Source organism: Embiotoca jacksoni, unplaced genomic scaffold (genome assembly GCF_022577435.1).
Source record: "Embiotoca jacksoni isolate LCO1_2020_lvr unplaced genomic scaffold, fEmbJac1.0.p SCAF_20, whole genome shotgun sequence".
In the NCBI taxonomy this organism is placed as follows: Eukaryota; Metazoa; Chordata; class Actinopteri; family Embiotocidae; genus Embiotoca; species Embiotoca jacksoni.
In genome coordinates, this window is record NW_027185341.1 from 8751334 (window position 1) to 8773246 (window position 21913).

At 41.3% G+C, this 21913-nt stretch overlaps 1 protein-coding gene across 1 annotated transcript in view; it reads left to right on the forward strand.

Annotated features, from left to right (window-relative positions):
• Positions 1 to 910: 910 nt before the first annotated feature.
• Positions 911 to 21913, forward strand: part of LOC138202264 (ras-related protein Rab-26) — an 87918-nt gene continuing 66915 nt past the window's right edge. The window contains exons 1-2 of the mRNA XM_069156138.1: positions 911 to 1405; positions 3568 to 3678. Of these exons, the coding sequence (XP_069012239.1) occupies positions 1229 to 1405; positions 3568 to 3678 (288 nt within the window). The 5' untranslated portion in view covers positions 911 to 1228. The remainder of the gene's footprint in view (positions 1406 to 3567; positions 3679 to 21913) is intronic.

Sequence of the window (21913 nt, forward strand, 5' to 3'; positions counted from 1 at the left end):
GTATGAAGTTTGAGTTTTGTTTTGATGCCAATTTTCCATTTGAATATTTTCCCACAGTCCTCAAAAAATTTGTATATCCATCCCTAATGCTGCGATTCAATTCAGCATAGGCAACCCCTGACAACCGGGGGACTCTTTTCCTTTGGGCTTCAGTCAGATTACGTGTAGCTGCTAAGGTTTAGTGTAACCAATTGGATTTTTTTCTGCCATTAAAGCAACTCTGATTCCCAAAAGCTATATGTAAAACATGCACCTGCCAGCCACAATGTGACAGCACATGCTAATATACTCCAGGCAACCCAAAGTCCCACATTTTACAGCAAGTCGGCTGAACGTCTGCTGGACTTTGTTCACCAGAATGAAGTACCTGAATAGAATTGGACATCAGAGTGATGCTGCCTTGAATTTGAAAGTGTCTGTGGAGAAAAGCGAAGCTTCCCATTACAAGCTGTCATAGAGATCCAAAGTCTGAATCTGTGCTAATGTCAAGCTGCACCTTTAAAAAATAAATAAATACACCCCAAAATTGAATTTACATTTCATTTTCTCTAAATTGAGCAAAAATAAAATAATAATAATAAAAAAAAGAGAAAGTGCAGTCAGGTAATGCTCCATAGAAAGAGGAATATCACATTTACTATGAAGCTGCTATGGTGATATTGATTCCGATCTCTGAACCCTGCATTTAAATGAGTAATTTGGATTGAGCGTTCCAGATTTTAAAAATCCAGATTTTAGATGTCACTAAAGTTTACCTTCCATCAGTTCATCTTTTTGGTCATATCTCCAAGCTACAGATTTGTCCAAAATGATTTGAAAAGTATAGTATTTTTTTTTTTATTTTTATTTTTTCGTTTTTGGGGTGGATTTTCTCTATAAGCGCACCGTAACCACCATGCCTTCATCCACTCCCAACATCACAGTACGAGAGAGAGGCGGGGAGAGAGTGCTGTTTACATTGTGAACAGACCTGCACTCTATTCCTCCAGCTGCAGCAGCGGGACAACAGTTGCCTTTCTTCACAGCCACTTTTTTTTTTGTCACGCCAATTTACGCTTTTACGCACAGTCATGATTTTGACGCACAGGTGAACTTCTTTCGCTTCAACGCGCCTCGACCACAGCAAGGGGGGAAAAAAAGTGTTTTGACACCGAAAGCAAACCCATCTCGTTCACTCCACACTCTCCTCCTGTCCTAATTGCTTGACGCTGAACAGGTTAGCAGAGCCATGTCCAGGAAGAGGGCAGTGAAAAGCAAAGGGAGCTCCAAGAGCCCCAAGGCGTCTCCGAGCAGCGGGAGGACGGGGAAAGGTCTGGCCGCCGCCGCTGCTCCGTCCTCCGGACTGGTGTACCCGAGCAGACCGTCCATCAGCAACAGCGGAGAGTTTTATGATATCGCCTTCAAGGTGAGCGCAGAGCTTCACGTCTCACTACTTCACGCTTCTGTTCAGTTGAGGAAATCAATCAGAGAAGTGTGCAGCGCAATGTGTGCAGCAGCCAATTCCTAAAACTTACACTTTAAAGGACTATAGGCACTAACGGTGGTGATATCTTGTTGTTTCGTCCAAGTTAAGCGGTGCACGATTTTCTAGGCAACCAGTCAGTGTGTGCGGTGCTGAATTAAAAACAAATAATGAGGATTGTTCCCAGGAAAAGCAACAACAACAAAAAAAATCTGCGTCTTTATTAGAATTAGGGATTGATACCGTTTAACATTTTTGTTGTCTCCAATTTTGTAGTAACTCAAGGGAGCGTTTTTAAATGTCATTTGGCGACATATGGAAACCAGTTTGTAACATGAAAAGATGTGTAAAATTAAGACTTGCTTGCTGATTCAAGTTTTAAAAAAAAGATTGACATAATTTTGACGCCAAGTGACATTTTTGATGCATCTCAGACCATGTTTGGACTGAATTATGAGTTATGATTTATAATCATAGAAGTAGTTTTTTTTTTTTTTTAAATATGTATACTATTTAATAAGTATATAGATTTAATAAGGCGGTTTTGGCTCAGATGTTAGAGTGGTAGAGCAATCATAAGGTTGGCGGTTTGATTCCGAACTATCTTTGAGCAAGACACTGAACCACAAGTTGCTCCTGATGGCAGGCGAGCACCTTGCAGCTCTGCTGCATTGATTCCTCAATGTGTGTGTGAGTGTGTGAACGAGAGGCAAACTATGAAACACGCTGAGACTGCTAATGTGATGAAGCTCTATTAAAGCGCACACCATTGGGATTTCCTGTCTTATGGGGTTGTTACATGACCTTCAGAACTTTTATTAAGTGTCTATAAAATGGTTTTAAAACCTAATTGGAATCTCATTGGGCTTGCAGAAGAAAAAAACTCCAGCTCCAGCAGTGTTTCCCCGAGGAGGCGTCATCAACACAAACATAAAGAAAGCTGCTTTGCCCGCACGGCTCAATTTGTCTCCTGCGTTTGCAATGAGATCTCACCGAACTCCCAAACTCCTCTCACATTTATGAAATACCATAAAATACATTTGCTGTGTCTCCTTTCAAGTGCGATACTTCAGAGACTGTATGGAACAACAGGAACACGAAGTGGTGCGCTTCAGAGTTACAGTCCAGTGCAGTAACGTGGTGGAGGCTGTAGGGAGGAGGGTTCTATTAATTAGATAAATTACCAGCAGCGCAGCAAGAATGTACGACTGCATATCCGACAGTACCATTACAGGCTCAGAACTTTGAAATTGCATTAATTTGTTATTAAACATTTTTAGTAAAACAGATCAAATCCAGGATAGATTTTGATAATACATTTTTTAAATAGATGTTCTGCTTTCCTGTATCGTTTATACTTCTAAATGGAACATATTTGGATTTCAGACTGTTGTTCCGACATGGAAAGACATTTGTCAGTGATGACACGGTGCTGAGTCAGGACATATGCAATTCATATAATGAAATGGAGGTGAAAAAGACGAATGATACTCTGCGCTGAGCATATGCTAATCTAAATTCTCATCATGTGGGTGGCAGCTGGCATTAATTTCATACCATCATGAACAACTGTTCCTGTGACGGGCTCGGCCAAAATCCCGGCTCAACTTGGACTCTGTATGATTCACGCAGCTGGAAAAGTACATTATCTCTGCAAATACAGATTATCTGTCTTAACGGGTATCCAAATATATCAAATGACACGAACGTGAGCAGAGTTTTGTGTTGCTCTGGCTCTCCGTCGGTCTGCAGTCTGCTCTCTGGAGTGACTTCTGTTTCCGCTGTAGATGGGAGTTCTGTGTGTGTGTGTGTGTGTGTGTGTGTGTGTGTGTGTGTGTGTGTGTGTGTGTGTGTGTGTGTGTGTGTGTGTGTGTGTGTGTGTGGGTTGTGTGTGTTGTTTCGTACAGTTGAAACACCTGTCTATTTGTTGATAAGTATTCACCTGAACTCTTTCCCTCTCCCACCTCAAACATCCTCCCACACACACACACACACACACACACACACACACACACACACACACACAGACACACAGACATAGAGACACATACAAGGCTTTGAAGTTGATCAGCCGATCGACTGTCTCCTCTGCTCTCTACCTTCAGGTGATGCTGGTCGGGGACTCCGGTGTGGGGAAGACCTGTCTGCTGGTTCGCTTCAAAGATGGAGCCTTTCTAGCCGGGAGCTTCATCTCCACGGTGGGCATCGACTTCAGGGTACGCACACACACACGCACACGCACACACACACACACACACACACACACACACACACACACACACACTAGAAAAAACTAGTTTGGTAGGACCATAAGAGGGTGTGGATGCTGCCTCAGCCAAATTTATGCATCAACAGGCAACTGGAAAATGTAAACTTTAACTCCCATAATAATAATAATAATAATAATAATTTTTAAACCTTGGTCTGGCTCTCTGAGTTCTGGCCATCCTAATTTTGACTGGACTCTATGGTGCAAAATTAGCATCATCAATAGGCAGAATGGAGACATTTATATATATATATATATATATATATATATATATATATATATTAAAAAAAAAAAAAAAAAGCCAAAGGCCAAGACCTAATGACAGCATCACAATCACAAGATCCTACCGTCCCCATAGTGCTACTCAATCAGATTCATTAACACTTGTCGAATATTATTTTAATACAATGCTATTTCAAATACAAAACTTCATGACAATGGTTTTTCTGTCAAATATTAGTTGCCTTAGACCTAAATCCAAACAACCTTTGGCGAAATCATTAGCAATATTTTCCAGAGCCACAGAAGGACACTCAGGCTCAGGAGGGCTCTCCTTGAGGAGCGAACTGACCTTCATGCATAAAATCAGAACCCCTTAAAGTCGGAACGCCTCCTGTTAGCAGTGAATTGATTATCGAGGACTCTTAAGAGCGAATGGGACCGACTGAGAGGAGTTTGTTCTTTCACCGAGACTGAGAACTTTCTCTAAAAAGAAAGTAAAACAGCTGCACAAACGGAGTTATAAAAGTTGCGTCTTACATCCCCGGTGTCGGTGCTGAATGTTGGATGTCCCCTATGGCTCGCAACGCATTTGGACTAAATGCAGCTAAATGAAAAAGCTAATTAAAAGCGATGTCATTTATTGACGGGTAATCTTCTTTCCTTTTTTTTTTTTTTTTTACTGCTAATGGAAAATCCAATTTCTGACCATTGCACCCCGGGGGGAAATTACAGCAACACTTTAAGTGTCACAGCTGCGGACTAGGAGCATTGACCGGTTTCAGTCTTTTACCGTCTTGTTGCTTCCCCAAACGAGATCCCCGTAACTGCAGAATCTGACACAGCTGTTTGGAAATCCCCCCCCCATCCCCCGAGGCACTCTTAGCCCTGTTTCACCGACGCTGTCAACCGCAGCGCTTTACAGCCGAACAAGTGTACCAGCTGAAAGAGGGTAAAGTCCACCGTATCAAAGCCAACGGCAGGAAAGAGCACAAGAGCTGAAAGGGAAGCATGCTGTGCTGGTAAGTTTACAGAACCACGCCGCACATCAAGTATGTAACACGAGTGTTTTGGAAGCTGTGGCAGAAGAAGTAAAGTCTTGATGGTGCACCGAGCAACTTTGAAACAGATGCGACTTTCCTGAGGCAATGACTGAAAAATTGGACAGTTCTGCAGAATCGCACGGCACAATTGGGTTTTCAGACCGGAGAAAACAGAGCAGTCTTTTCACACAAGCAGGAGAGATAAAAATAGATGATGTTTTTATTTTTTTTATTTTTATCTGCTTTCACGGAAGAAAGTCGGTCCAGCAGGAAGAACTGGCCATTATCGCTTTCCTAAACGAAACAAACACAGAGCGAGCACATCCAAAAATAAAAATATACTGGATTAAAAAAAACAAAACCATAATTGTTTTCTAAGTATATCTGAACTATTCGTACATGGTGCTGCTTTATCTGTTTCTGCCCTCATTATCACTTCTATAACATGGAACTGTTCCTCGTGCTGAGAACTAACAGTGTGAGCAGATGAATGGTTTCGTCGTTATTTCCAAGCCACACCATGAAAAGTGCCTACATCTGTGATCACTCAGTTTCCTCTTTCTCTAATTATGAGGTGTGAACAAATCGTTCCAATACTGTTACTGCTGCGCATGAATGGAGAGCAGCGCAGTAATACACATGGAGCAGAAGGGAAGCAATACGTATTCCAAGTTATGTCACTCGTGCGCATTTGCGATGTCACCATGGACCTGGAACTTGAGCAGAGAGTGCGCATCAAAGGTCGTGTCAAACTCAGAAAATCGGCAACAGACACCCTTGAAATGCTTCAGAAAGTCCACGGCGGTGAAGCAAAGAGTGGGGCGAGGCGTTTCCGGTGGCATTCGTCTTTCCAGAGGGGCAGAATGTCACCGTCTCAGGCCGACGGAGGTGCGTCGGGTCAGGAGCACAACCAGGTGAGTTTTCTTCGTCTGTTCGTGGCGTTGAAGCAGACTGTCAACACGCCAGGAGACGGTGGACTAAGCTTCTCCTTTACCATAAAAAGCTATCTCGGCGCTGCTCTTCCGCTTGCCACAGTTTTCCGCCTTAATGCTAAGCTAGGCTGTCATATTTGCAGCTGCTTCATATTTGGCGTACAGACAGTTCTGAGAGTGGTATCAACGTCTTCTTCTTGACAAGTGAGCAAAAATGCTCACTTGCATTTCTAAAACGCAAAGCTCCTTCTTAAATCCTTTAAAACGTCCTGTTTTACATTTTTTGGACCGGGTAACCTGTCTCCATCTTCAAGGTCTACAACTCACAAGAACGCCCACACTAAATTCTTCTCTTTATTGATGTGCTTGCTCAGTTTCTCTTCTCTTTAGTCTCTTGCTTTGCAAATATGCTTTTTGAAGTCTGGAACACTTTGTGACAGATTTCAGTTATTATTAGCAGCTTGAATATCTGTCATGAAGCCTGAAAGAAACACTCCCAGGCTTTTGAAAATGTGTCTGCTGCGTCAGCGTACTTGAATCATAAACACATTTACATATGCATAGACATGATAATCTTCTGTGCGTGTGGTTGAGTATGAACTTTGTTTTCTGGTGATAATTTCGAGAAACGATATGACTTGAAAAGAATGATGGACTTTTTAAATAGTAAAATTCGACCTCCTGCGGTGTTTCATTTTGCCTCACGTGTGTGACCGAGGTGGAAGAAGGACGTTATCTGATCAAGTACAAAAAGTGGTAAACAGAACTTTTACTCGAGAAATTGGTGTTTGAGTCCGTGAGAGAGCAAAAGTTACGATGGATTTCTTCCAGAAGGTATATTTAATGTATGTTCAGTAACTTGGGTAATGCTACTTCTACAAAATGACTTATTTTAACCCAAATCAGAGTGTTTTCCCGACTGTAGCCATGTGGTGTTTGGTGCCTAAATCTAAGGCACCTTACTTTTCACACCTCGGCGAAACAAAACCTGATGCTGATATGGTATCCTTTAGAGGACTGATTAGTGTAGTACACTCTGCTTTCTTAGGCTATGTTACCTTCCCTGAGTGGGTTGAAACCACAGACTGTTTATAAAAGTGGATGTAGTTTCAAGGTCTGAAAAATGGAAAATGTGGAAGCACCCTAAATTGCAACACCACCAACTGCTCCATAGACTCCCATTCAACTTCTCATGAAATACATATTCAATGCATTTTTTTTACACGAGTCATCGTGTTGTCATTTTTTCCTTCTTATTAGTTTTCTGGCGGTCCATCTGAACAGAATCCCATCATTAATTAGATATTAGGCCTCTAAAAGCTGTGTTTTTGGTGGGGTGTGTCTCTGGCTGTCAGGTTTGTTGGCAAGGACGTGGTGTCCTCAGGTTCCCAATCACATCGAGTCAGATTCGCTGCTTGCTCTATTGCAGCTCTTCCAAATACGGTCACTTCTGGCACCAATTTAGCAAGATGGCGAACGGCGGTTCACAAACCGACGGGTGACGTGACGGTTGGTTGAAACGTTACAGCCACCACAGTGCGGCTTCTCATTTCTTTAAAAAAAAAAAAAAAAAAACCTGGCTGAATTGATTTCACTGTTAATAGAAGCTTGAAGCCACAGTCCTTTAACAAGGCGTCTTTACTGACTTAGCTCCCCCACCCCTTCGGATGTGCTATTACTTTGTATTTAAATGCGAGCACCAGAGCTTGTTATCTCCAAGGACACATGGATCGTTTTGGTGTTGATGTTCTCATGACTTCATTGGCACCAGAGGGCAAATATCCTGGAGCTCAGTGAATATATTTAATTGACATTGTTCAGTGATTTGAAGAGATGTAATTAATATTTCGCCGCTTGCAGCTGACACGGTGCAGAAGGGGGGCACATCGACTTTCCCCATGTTTAATTGAAACTAAATGAATTTTAGTTAAACGGCTCATATAGATAATTGCGATGGTGTGTTACGAAGTCAACATGGCAAATGTGTTCAATCAGGATGTACAGCGTAACTTTATTTTCTACAGTAATTCATATACAGTTTACTGTTTACTCGGCCGAGTTATGATTTACTTTATTCCGACAGTGATTTGAAAAGCTCTGAATTAAAGTAATAAAAAAAAAAGCTCCAACCATACAGAATCATATCAGCAAGCCTTTTATCCGTTTTCTCTCGGGCCAAATGTAAATATGTTGTCTTTGTGTCCATCACGCTCGTCTCACACGGACAGGAACGCTGAACAAGAAGTGTTGCAATGTGCTGCCCTTTAAGCAAAAAGTTGATATATATATATTCCCGCAGTGATTTGCAGCAGTGAGCGTTCAAAACCTGCACTTTTCAGCACGGTCAGGAACGTACAGCAGTGTGACCTTTTTCCATTCAAGATAATGAGAAATTGAAGTCAGCACCCCGTGGGGAAAAGAAATGTTTTGGGAAGAGGGCCGCGACCTAAAATCTGCCTGCGTCCTCCATCTTTTTTATATTTCCCCCGACAGAAAGAAATGATGAGTCGGGAATCAAACTTCTAACGCTCCTTCCTGTTTTCCAGTCTCTTCTTTGCTGTCCGTAATATGTGTGCGCACGTTTAATTATTTGTGCTTCCTGTCATTTCTATGGTATGGCTTTCCTCTCGCTGTCACCACCCATTGGCTCTGTTAGAAACGAGGCTGCACGGCGCTGGAGCGGTTAATCATAAACCAACTGCACCGACACAGATGGTTTTCTGTGATTGTGGCCTGCAAGGAGCAACAGTCTGCCAGAGCGTGACAGGACGATAATAGTGACCACCCTCGCTGCCCTTTTGGAGCTAATTTCCATGTGACGTGGTTTGCGTATGAGATTGTGTGTGTGTTTGTTTGTGTGTGTGTGTGTGTGTGTGTGTGTGTGTGTGTAACCCCTATCACCAATACAGGAGGAGCTGCTTTGGATAACAACAGGCTTGAATCATATTTAATATCTGAACTGAGAATAATTTCAAACCCTGAATGCATCTTGTGACTAAATTGATTATTTGTTGAAGCCTGCTGTAGAATAATTCAAGAAATAGTACACCGCAGCATAAAATTAGCATTCGTGGAATATGAACGCTTGTTTGCGGAGGAGATGTTGATTTAGAGATGTTGATTAGATTTGCACAAACAATACATGTTGCACGATAATCATGTCTTAATTGGGGAACTGAATAATGTTGACAATTTTACTTTGGATATGAGGAAAACTGCTCTATTGCTTTATGCCACAAAATAGGAACATATCACCATTTATTAGAGGAAGATTTCAAAATTGGCATTTCAAAATTTATTTCCATGGCAGTTGATGAATTAAAAAAAAAAAAAAAAACAAGATACAAGAGAAATGAAGATCCATCTGTAACTGTTGATTGTGTTAATCCTCTTCCACTTAATGGAAAATGTAACTTCGTGAGCCACAGTGTTTTATTAAGGCCAGCCGAAAACCTAACTTTGTAACAGGAAAACAATATTCATAATACGAGACCAACTTGTGAGATTAGATGCTACGGTACAAACAGCCGAGCTGTCAAAAAAGTTGTGTGTGGAAAATCAACAACCTTAGATGAGGTGCAGTCCGCAGCGCCGAGCAGACGTTCCATCGGCCGATCATCTACAGCTGGCTTTATCACCAGAGACAGTAAGTTTGATATTAAGATGTGCAGCACCAACAATGGTCCTCAGTAATGCTTCTCATCAGATTTGTAGAAGGTGAAGTGTGATAGCTTTTGTTAAGAGTTTAGGGCTCGAGTAAATGCTCTGTCTTTGTGTGCATGTGTACGTGCCGACGGGGTCGATGAAGACTGGTCGAAAAATTCCCTGTGTATGCCGAATAGTATTTTCGCTTGAAATGCCGGTCCCCAGAATGAACCTCTGCTGTGCCTGACTTCACAAGTGCACACTCTTGGCTGAGCTTGCTGCTTCCTGCATCCTGCTCATCAAACTGAAAACATGGCAGCTGCTCTGGCAATGTCACATTTCTGCTAAAGTAGATACTAAAAAGGGTTTTCGGAAAAGTTTGAAGCCCGACAGACGATGACAGACAGCGACAGACTTTAGAAACAACTTTCATAGTATATTTAACTCTCAAAGACCAAGACAACATCAACGTTGCAAACAGGAAAGCAGTATTTCATTGACGACATGAACTACGTGTTTGGGCGCCGGGTTGAGCGTGTGAATTGTACTTTTAAGTAATCCTTGATTGCTTTCTGGCACGAACCTGAAAGAGGCTGCTCTTCTTCCAGAGCAAATAAAGATTACGCAAAGTTTGTCCCAAAATCAGACGGTGAAAGGAGTGAAAGGATAACAAATAAATCACTTCGAACATGTTTTTTTTCCTCTTCGATAAAGACAAAAGGGAGAACGCTCTTTGAGTCTGGCTGGAAATAAACAGAGAATGTCACATTTGTAGTGAACATTCTCCCTGAAATTGTTTTCTGAAAAATGTTGAGGCGCACAAAAGGTCACAATTAATTTAAAGTTTTTGTACACTGAGTTTTTTTTTGTAGAGATTGGTGCGAGAGGCCGTGAATCCAGTTGCCTGTTGTTGTCGTCATCCGTAGCCTCTTGATTAGCCGGGGCTGCTGGCTCCATCAGTCTCAGCGGATGTTTTCATGGCTAAAATGTTGCACTGAACATTAAGCCTGTGAGATTAAGCTTGCTTTACAAGACTGGAAAGCAACAGTGTTCATGGGAAATGAGTTAATTTTAGAGCTGGCAGGCCTACTAGTGTGAGATGGAAGCGGCATCTCCTGGCTCTGATCTCGGTAATTAAATCAGTTGATTTAAATTTTGTTTTTTGTTTTTTCAACAAACTTTATCTTAAGTATGCGCGAAGATAACTTTTCCTTTGTGTGTATTTGCATTTCTGTGCCTTTTCTGCGCGGCAGTGTGCAGTCGAACGGTCACATGTATGCTGCGTCAGTACCCACATGGACAGGCTACAATCAGTCAGAGGAGAAGTGATGATGATTACAGTCCCTTCGTTGCTCTTCGGGCTCCCAGACAACATCGATCCTGGGACGCTCTTATTGTGGCTGTGAATCTTAATTTGCCCGGTAAAGACGGCGGGCGGGGGGGGGGGGGGGCGGATTCAGAGGCAAATGATAGGGTGGGATCTTTTCGCTCGACTGTCCTCTTTGTAATTTTACCACTGACCACACTGGACGAGTATTGGTTGTCATGGTAACGACGCGCAGGTACACCAAAGGCAATTTTGGGTGCACAATATGAAAAGGGTGAAAGGCAGTCTGCATTATGCATGCGCTGGCACAGACCTTCACACACAAATGCGCCCAGTGCCAGACACAGATTCACGCGCGCGCACACACACACACACACACACACACACACACACACACACACACACACACACACATTCATTTACACAGTTGTAATTATGTGCACACATTAGGACAAATATGCTTCTGTCGTCTACTCCATCTTGTTTTGTTTTATTTGTAAGTAGGATGATATTTTATGTAAGAGTATGTGTTGCGCTTTGTGGATGTTTGTCTATGACCTGATTTATTCGGGATCTACTCGTGCAGGACTCTCAACACAAGATCACTTATGACTTTGTCAGTTTTATGTAACTCTGTGTAAGCTCTCATCAGTGCTGTGAAACAGCTCCGGGTTAGATAGGACAGATTTTTTTTTTACCGGGGCTGTCTGAGATAGGCTTATTTAAATAAATGTATCTTTGCCTTGTATTTCCATATAGTAGGGCATTTGTAGGGAGGCTTTTTTTTTTGTCAACTGTACTCATTAATCTACAGTCCCGTGCAAACGTTTTATGCACTAACATGTTTGGAGTTTTATTTTATGTACTTTGCATGGGAACCACTAATTTCACCAATCCTAGCTCAATGACCCATATTTGTTAACTTGTGTATTGAACCAACATCTAAAAACCTGCGTACATAGTGATCCAAAATATGTAAATTTTTGTGTCTCTGTATTGATATTTAAGGAGGAAAAATGATTTTCAAGGCTCCGGAAGGGTGGGAGCAGATCAGAAAAAGCCTAAAGGGAGGGTAATTTTAAAGAGTGGATTAAATTATAATTAGGGTCACAGGAGGTTAACATACAGAGTGGAAAATTAGTTAATATAAATTGCAATCGATTTCTTTCATTGCACACCCATAAGCTTATCTCGGTTCCCCCTTGGGTATACTTTTTAAATATTTTTTTCTGTTCTTCTGATTCACACCATTTGTCTTTGTCACTATGGCAATGTACAGTCATGGACACAGTGTTTCATTCCTCCTGAGAAGTTGTGAAAATAACAGAAATTCTTCTCAGGTATACCTGCAGCGTTTGGTATTTCATAAAGTAAACCAAAGAAAATGTAAAAAAGAACAATAGATTATTGCTTCTTCCACAAGTATTATTCTAAAATGGCCTTGACAGATTTGTTGGTACCTTGAGGAAAGATTATTAATAATTGGATTATAGTGATGTCAAACTAACCATTTTCTTTAATTACTATCACACGTCTTCAATCTTGTAATCAGTTATTCAGCCTTTTTAAATGTCGGTTTGTTATTTCCACACCACACTGAACTTGGAGCAGGACCTACTGTGAAAAGTTTTGATTCTGTTTTGAGGCTGCTTTGCTGCATCTGTCACAGGGATGCTTGAATCTGTGCAGGACACATTGAAATCTCCAGAATATCGAGGCATTCTGCAGCAAAACAGGCTGCCCAGCGTTGGAAAGCTCTCAGTGTCCAGTCAGGAGTCCTGCAACAGGATAGTGACGCAAAACACATGTAAAATCACTCCAGAACGGTAAAATCACCCCAGAACAAAACAATGGACAATTCTGAAGTGACCTCTGATCTGAATCCTATTTAACATCTGTGGAAAGAGCTGAAACATGCGGTGTGTAGAAGGCACCATTCAAACCGAATACAGCTGGAGTATTTTGCTCTAGAAAAATGGACCAAACTACCTTCTAACAGGTGCACAATTCAAATTGAGAGCTCATTTGCTGTATTATTTCATATATTTGGTTGAATCCAACATTTTTATTGAAGTAAAAATTGTTTTTATTCACAATGATACTTTTGTCAGTTTCACAGTATTGCTTATTTTTTTTTTGTGGAAGAGTACCAACAAATGAATTCATGATTGTATAACTATAATGTTTATACAAACACATGTACATGTGTTATGCAATGCCAGCGCAATCTTTTTTACATTTAAAGTATCAACTGTAATGAATGTAAACAGAGAAAAAAGGGGAACCAATAAAAAATATAGTCACAAAAAGGAATACCAATTTGTCAGTGATGGATACAACTATAATTTATCTCCAATATTATTTACCTTGAGGTAAATTTGGCCCTTTTTCAAAATGACAATGCAACTTTGTTTAAAAAAAAAAACTGCCAAAAAAGTTGTAAGTATTGCAATATAAATAGAACTGATATAAAGTAAATTGATCATCAGCATCCTTATCATCGCTGTCACAGTTTCCCGTCAGTCTGCAGCACACCGTCTGCTCCTCTTCTGCAGTGTCGGCTGAAAATAAACTATATGGAGATGCTTCAGTATTCATGAATAAGCAAAATGATGAAACACACTCATGCTAATAAGCCGCCACGGGACAACATTGCAAAGTCAAAGGCACATTTTCGCTACTCTTACATAACCTGCTCCTCTTCTCCTTTTCTTTTTTTTTTTTCTCCGTATCCTTCCCGCTCCAGGTTTTCATTTCCATCCACCTTGCTTCTTCTTTTTGAGGCCGGCATACAGAATTATTCCGGCATCGTAAAGTGACTCATGTTTTTCACTGGTGATTTGACACGGTTGACCTGAAGAGCCGGTGACAGACACACAGTCGCCAAAGACACTTAGAGAGATCGACGTGTTGGTGCGCTCGACTTTACCTTTTTCCCTTTGCGTCACACAATTCCTCAAGTGCTTGTTGGGTTCCCAGGAGACCGTTGTTATGGACCAGTAACCGTGACAACGATGCAAAGCAATGACTGTGTGGAAACTGCCTCTAACAGATTCTGCTCGTTTGGCTGGCAGATGGCTTCCAGGCTTTTTCAAGTGTCAGGGTTGACTGAGGTCCTCAGCTGTGGGACAGGGGGGGGTTTAGTTGTTGTTGTTGTTGTTGTTGTTGTTGTTGTTGCAGCCACGGAGCGAGCCGTGACCAAAATTGGCTTGTGGTGCCAAATTTATACAGATTCTGATTTTCAGACAGTATTCATTCTGGGCAGGTTGGCCAAGAAACACTTTGCTTCACACTCTCTCGCTGGACTGCACTCAGAGTTGGAGGCGTTCCAGCTCAGTCACTGTCCTCTAGAGGAAGCGGCTCTGGAGCGAGTCCGGGTTAAGATGTCGGTCTGTGCGCCACACAAGGCTTCACATGGATAACCGATTTGTTTCAAGCAAAGAATTATCTGCACACGACATGATGGAGTTGTTGGTGTTATCGGGGCCACGGGTCTTTTTGAGAACACGAAGCACGTGTCCTTTGCACTGTTGTTTGGAAGCTACGACGGTTGCAACAACACAATGAAGTTATACACGGTGACGCCTTCTTTTCAGCGCAAATTCTGCTTGTATTTATTAATCATCATTGAGTATTTTAAGCAAAGTTGTATATATTTTAAGTAGAGACAAGTTTACATTATTTGTGTATTTATTTATTTTGTTCAAAGTAAAAACTGTGATTGTTTTGGAAGTCAGCTGTGATCGGGAAATTTAGACCCCCAACTCTAGTATTTCCAAAACAGCGTCCATAGCCCTGCGTGCTTTGAAAAATGAGGAGAAGTGATCAAAGACTTCTTTTTTCCTCAGAGAACCTCAGTGGTTGCAGCATAACAATCAAACAGTTTCTGATAGGACATTTAGAATTCATTTTTTCTGATGTGTAATAGTTACCGAGGCAGTCTTAAATAACTTTGTTAGAGCAAATGAGTATGTTGAATTGCTGGAACAATTCTCCCATCGTTTTTGAAAAGCCACATCAGATGATGACAGATGACAAATTTCCAAATTGTTTGCAAACGTCAGTCAAAGTAACGTTGTCGGAGAACCAAAGAACCAACGTGCCAAAGTTCAGGTCGTTTGCATCTAATGTTTTCGCTCAGATGAATCAGAACGTGACGAGAAAACCGACCTGTTTGCGCCTCTGACCTCAGCCACCTTCTTCGGTCTCGGACAGCGACGTCTTTCCCCTCTTGAAACACGAATGCCACTCGAAGCACCTCGCTCGGTAATTTGTCGTTCGCTCTCTGCTAAAGTTTCAGGTCCACGGTGAAATCAGAAATGTGCACACCAGGGTTCAAATAAACAAGGCAGGTGCTGATGTCGGTGAAGTTGGAATACTTACTCATGACAGCGATTGCTTCTCCCTGCTCCATGTGCGTTACTATGCTGTGCTCAAAATGAATAGCTACTATTAGCTTTAATCTAGTGTTCATGGTTAGACTATAAAAAGGCCAGCACAATTATGTGTGATTATATGCCACAAAACTGTGCACCAACCCAACCGTTACACTCCTTAGTATTTCTTTATCAAGGCATAACTTCTTTATACGTTGTCACAGAGGATAGAAGAAGAAATTATGTGCCAAATTCAATTACACGTATTCAGTGTTGAACTCAGGAGTTCGACTGGGAGGCGCGAAGCCGCAGAGGTCATTCACATTTCCTCATTCTCCTTTTACTCTTTCACAGTCCAACCTGGCAACTTTCGTCCTCCCGTCAGTCTCTATGTATATTAGCTTTTTGCAGTCTTTGAACTAAATGTTCAAAGGTGTATTATAAATAAATCTCTTTTTGACTTGGAGAAGTCTGAGGCTGACCTTCAGGTTATCGTCGTCACTCGTGGAGATGAGATTTAGAATTAGAATATTTGACAGTTTGGAGGTGGCGCTGGAAAATAAATCAAAAGAATAGCTTTCCCATTTTAAAACGACATCGAGTGTGCCGTATTATCTGGCTCGGCTCAGCGATGACAGAAGCAGCGTCTGTGGGAGGAATTGGTTTTGTTTGGGCGTGTGTGTCAGTAAGTGATTGAGCACAGGATGGATGGACAGAAAGGGCTGGTGACAAACTCCTTCATTTCATACCGTCGTTGAGAGGGAAGGGAGAATTAGCCTCTGTCTGTATGTCATCACCGTTATGACAAATCTCAACACGGCTGTATTCACTTCTGTTCTCTTCGTACTCGTCCATACCTCATCTGAATTTATCGCTACGTGTCACCAGAGCAACTTAACGACACAGTGCAATACAGTTCTGGACTACTCATGAAACGTTTTATTGTCCGAGTTCAGTCGCAACACATTCACAGTAAAAGCCTCGTAAACAATAAACATGGCAACAATCGAGGAGGTCATTATTTTTCTGACTCTGAGATCACAAGGTGACAAAACACACCCTCGGCACCGTCCACAGTCCGTAATATTCTCTGACTTGTTTCTATTATATTATGCAGGTCCCTAACCCTGTCACATCTCCATACTGACCCTACACCGGCCTTATTGGTCATGTGTATATTGCATATTGTTCACAAGTTGCGTTCATTTCTGAGGTCGTGCGCAACCAACGCTCCAAATAGATGCAGGGCACGCGAGGCAGCCGTCATGTGCACCACAACACGTAGTTTAAACCCCCCGAGCTGACATTGTGAACCAGGGAATACATCTTAAATGTAAATTGAACAACTTTGACCATTCCACTTGTTTTTATTGGCTCTCTTGCATAACCTACACTTTAGAGATGATTGGATCGGCAAGCGCTTAAAAAATGTAAATGAATTTCAACCAGTACAAGAGACCCTTCAACATGTTAATTCCTCACTTCGAAATAAAAGATGGTGGAGCGTCACACTGCTACACTTTGGCAGCACTACACTCGACGCTCTGAGGGACACACGCTGCAAATTGTAGCATATTTCCCTCCCATTCATGACAACGAAAATGCTAATCTCTCTCTTCAGGGAAGGAATTCATCTACTCTCTTTTAAACGGGGAAAAAGATAATTTCATAAATAGTTTGACAACATGGCTTTTCATGTCGGGCAGATTGGATTGTCACAAGGATGAGCACACAAGAGGGATAATTGCATATGAGATTTTCAAAAACAATCACAAAAGTAAAAAAAAAAATGCCAAAAATGAACCACTCCATGAAAACATTTCCAATGCAAAAGTGGCAAAAGCTGAACATTTCAGAGAGAAACCCAAGAAATGGGCAAGAAAAATTGCAAAAGCACTCAAGTGAAATATCTAAAATAAAAAGATCCATTAAGACAAGTTCAACATATTCATAATTTACAGTAGAGCTGACTTTCTCCATTTGTCAGCATTGAACAAGCTGAGAGAGATCAGCTGTACTATTTAAATTAACTTTCATATAACGTTACTTCAATAAAAATTCCTTATAACTCAAAACTGTAATCTTTTTCTAACCCTAACGATGTGGTTTTTGGTGCTTAAACCTCAGGTGCCTTACTTTTCTAGTTTTATCTTCTGGTGGACTTCTGATGGGTGTGTTACGCTCTTCGGTGTAATAACGGGATGCCTTACGACAGAAAGAAATGCCGACTGAAACGCTTGAGTCAGATACACAAAGTATTCAAAGTGGGGAAAAAAACCAACTACTGGCCGTAGAGAAGAGACATTTTCTCAAGAGTTCATCACTGTCCGCAGATAATTACACGACTCACAGACCGTTTAATTTGCTCACTGGCCCAGTGGAACCGCAGCTTCAAGTAACCGTTGGTGCTTCTTCTAATCACAAAGTCAAAGGATCCTCAGACACTTCTTCCGTGAGCTCTTCAAATGTTAAGAATTTCTGCAACCTTCACAACTTAACTCTTTGAGAATGACCTTGACTAACATCAGAAAGTGCATTTAGCCACTTAAAATTCCACACAAAGACACTGACAGACCTGTAAGTAGACATCGGCATATAATAATCTTGTATATTCGTTAGTAATAAGCAGTAGCAAGCAATCAATATCAGACTCCCGTTTCAAGCTTCTTTTTTTTGTATCCCAGGACTTGGCAGCACTCCAAAATGTCCACTGAGTAATGAGACACAAAATATACCTGCTTGCTTGGATTTAGTTTCACTATGAGGAGACGCTCAATAAAACCAGTGTGTAGTAACACTTACTTAAATACAGTTAGAGAAAGCGTGTGTTGTCTCCCTCATTCCATCTCTTGTCGTGTCATAGATCAAACTCTCTCGTATTTAATTCTTATTATTAAAGTGTTTGAAGAGTAAGATGGTACCAAAGTGATCAATTAATGCTCCTGCGAGGCGTCTTCTGTGGAAATAATGTTGTCACCTCTGCGCCTGCATGTTCCAACCGTAATGAATCAACTCTAATCCAGGAACAATGATGTTCACAAATCATAGCTGTGCTCAAGCTCTGTATGAAGACAGCGGTGGCATCGTATTTCTTTTGTTTAATGTGGAGGTGGTTCCGAAGTTGCCGTGGATTTAGTTTTTAATTACACTCTGCCACTTTCAGAAAGCAGCGTGTAGCTTAAACTCACTGAACCCATTTACAGCCTACGGACAGAAATTCACGTTATTTTCACTTCTACAGTTGCGGGGATGATAGCATGCCGGTTTACGTGACTAATGCCGGCTTGATTTATCTGTGACTTTTGTTTTTTAGTGTTGGCTACCATTACATTACATTACTATACTACTAGTACTACTACTCATGCATCTCATGCACCTACAGTATATCTATGGACTTGTTCAGACTGCCGGCCCAAATCTGTTCTTTGGTCCCATCCAGGTTGTATCCGGATTGACTTTTGATGGTACAGACAGCAAAAAAAAGTAAATTTGATTTATGCAAATTGGATCCAAAACAATTGGAGGTGGTTTGAAATGTGATTAAAATTGCATTTCTACAGTTCAGATGCTCAGATCGGTTTTCTTGATTTCTTGTATCACTCCAAATGCGACGCACAACGATGACATCATTTTTAGAGTGACAGAACGGGCAGAAGCTATGCTAGCACTACAGAGGACAATGAGGACAACAGTCAGTGGACAGAAGCTGATGAGGTCTACGGCCCTGCATTTGTCATGCTCCCGCGTTAGAAAGCCACATCACCAGCGCAGCAACGCGTACGTCGTTTCCACAGCAACCAATGCAGATGGGTCGGTGATATCCGAACACACCAAATGCGACCTGCTCCAGTGCAAATAACAGTGTGGACAGTCTGTCCTAAAGATCTGATTCGAGAATTCAATTTTGCCTGCCGTCTGAACAAAGCCTAATTCCTAAGAGGACATACCTTTTAGCAGTGGACACTGTTGTTGAAATAAGAAGCTGCAATGTGTAATTCTGCTGCTAATGACTCTGAATGTGTCGGAACAACCAGCAAAAATATAGTTTCACACATTGTTTTGTACTTAAGCATGATAGTTCCTGTGTCAAGGCTACTGACAGTTTTTTGAATGCCGGGGAACTAAAGTTCCTCCACCCTCCGGTGGTGGTGTGTCGTTGGTAAACAGCCTTTACAGTCCAGGAAAAACTGCAGTGATGAGGAGAGGCCGCATGTTGTAACACTGCACGCATGTATTTCTTTTTTCGGCGACAGCGAACACAGTGAACAACATTTGGAAAGCTGTTACACAGAAACTCGAGTTTATCTGGACACATTATGGCTGATTAAACACACACGTAGTCACAATAATCGTTTAGCATTTCACAGTGGATGCTGCTACGTGCTGCCAGCGTTACTTTTCAGACGTGAAGGTGGGGAAAGCTCGGACAGTAACTCATTTTTCTGTTAGTTTTTTCTAAGTTCTCTGACGAAGCACAGTTTAAGGGGATTTTCTCTTCCTGTGACTAATGAAAACTTAGTCTACTGAGACTTAGCCGACTTTTTGGAGGTTCCACTAATATTTTCAGTCAGGTTTCTCTTACAAAATGACTCTGCTTGTATATATCTGTGCTCTCTATGTATGTGAGTTTGAGATTCTGCATACCTTTTTCATTTTGCTAAAGCCATCATGGAGACTTCCAAGTACAAAGATCTACCTCAATCTCTGTTTTCACAGCAGCTTATGTTTCAATTTCCATAAAATGGGCACACAGCAGGTTGAACCACTGCTGTTTGAGCATGACAGATGTTTTTTTCATGACTTTACGGCTGATATAATTTCCTTCTTTGATTGAATTATAAGCCATCACTCTCAGGATATTAAATTTTTGTATTACCTTTAAGACCATCATGTCAGGATATAACGTCCTTCAAGGTTATGATCTGAAAATAACAGTATCAGGTAGCAGGAAATAGCTTCTCTCACCGTGTTTGATGTGTAGTTGAAAGTGATTATAAGTATGTTTCGAAAGAGGACAAAACAGTTTAACATTTCAAAATGTTTTCATTATAAAACATGTATTTTTTTTTCTATTTCATTATATGATTGTCATTCCATAGTATCATCCTCAACCAGCCCATCATATATAACACGATCCAATCAGTCTCCAATCTGCTTCTTTCTTTCACTCACAAAAACATGACATATTAAATTGTATTATTACACAGAAGCACGACCGGGTAAACAGCGGTTACAAACATTCTCTGACAGGCAAGAGCTGCACGTAAATATTCACAGCTGCTACGGAGGAGTGCAACTCAAGGACACGGGGAACAAGAAATAACTGTTTTTGATCTGAACAATGAGGATGGGAGCTGAAACTCTGACAAGCACATCAACATACTGCTGAAAATAGTTTTGCTTTTTGTTGCAGCTATTTCGAGACAGAATGTCACAGAAGTCTCTCCGTGCTCTGCAAATCACTGTTCCTGTGCTCCGTGGCTATAGCAACATCCTGTGTACCCTTTAATTTAGGATACGCATGTCGACAACAACGTATTTTAAATGTGCTTCAACCAAGTTAAGGTGTGTATTGTTCCTAAACAAGCCATGACACTATAAATGGTAATAGTTCGTGTTAAGGGGTGTATATAAGACTGGCGATAAGAAGCCATAAAGGAGTCCTAATCAATGTTTATCATTAAAGGTCCAGCGTGTTGGATCTAGTGGGGGTCTTTTTGCTAAAATGGAGTCTTATATTCTGTAATGCCGTGACAGGATGCAGTATAACTAAAAGAGCAGGCAAAAATAGAAGAATAAGGTTTTATAAGCTCAAAAGAATTCCAATGATGATCAAAATTAAAAGTCTTTGTTTCCAGTGTTTCCTAATTAGATCTCATTACTTCCCTTTAATCAGTGGTTCCTCCCAAATCCTTTTCCCTTGTCTGTCTCCACTGTGTAGCCCCTTTAGCCCTTCTTTAATCAGGTGATAGAAACACCTGCAGCTGTGTGCCCTGTGAGGCATTATGGGAGATGTACTATGTGTTGTGGTGGCCAGTTTGTACTGGGTGTCCTTGGCTTGTGTGGGAATGTAGATCTACAAGAGCCACAATTCATTATCAAGTTTACTTTAGTGTATAAACACCCCAAAACTAAGAATCACTATGTTTTCATCACCTTAGAGTGAGCTTTTCATATCTACATAGAGAATTGGGCATTTTTCTAAGCGGCGATCAACCGTGACATCACCCATCGAGTTTGGTTTTATAGCCATCGCCATTTGGTATTTTGGAGCCTAAAGTGACCATATCTGGACATGCTGGGGAGGAGCCAGCAGTGAATCTGACTTCATCGCTGAGGACATGTCCTGCCCACCTATAGAGGAAACCGGATAGCACCACCGGCCTGTCAATCAAACAGACCAAACATACGGCTTTTTGAGGCTTAATATGTAATTAGTGATGGTATTATTTTCAAATGGACCACCAGAAAACTAATAAGAAGGAGTGACTTTAGCAAATGAGGACATTGTGATTTGTGGAAAACATTTCTTGACTTTGCATTTCATTAAGGAAATTTGAATGGGAGTCTATAGAGCCAGAGCGTTTTAGGAGCCAGCCCCTAGTGGCCCTCTGTGGTATTACAGTTTAAGGCACCTCCG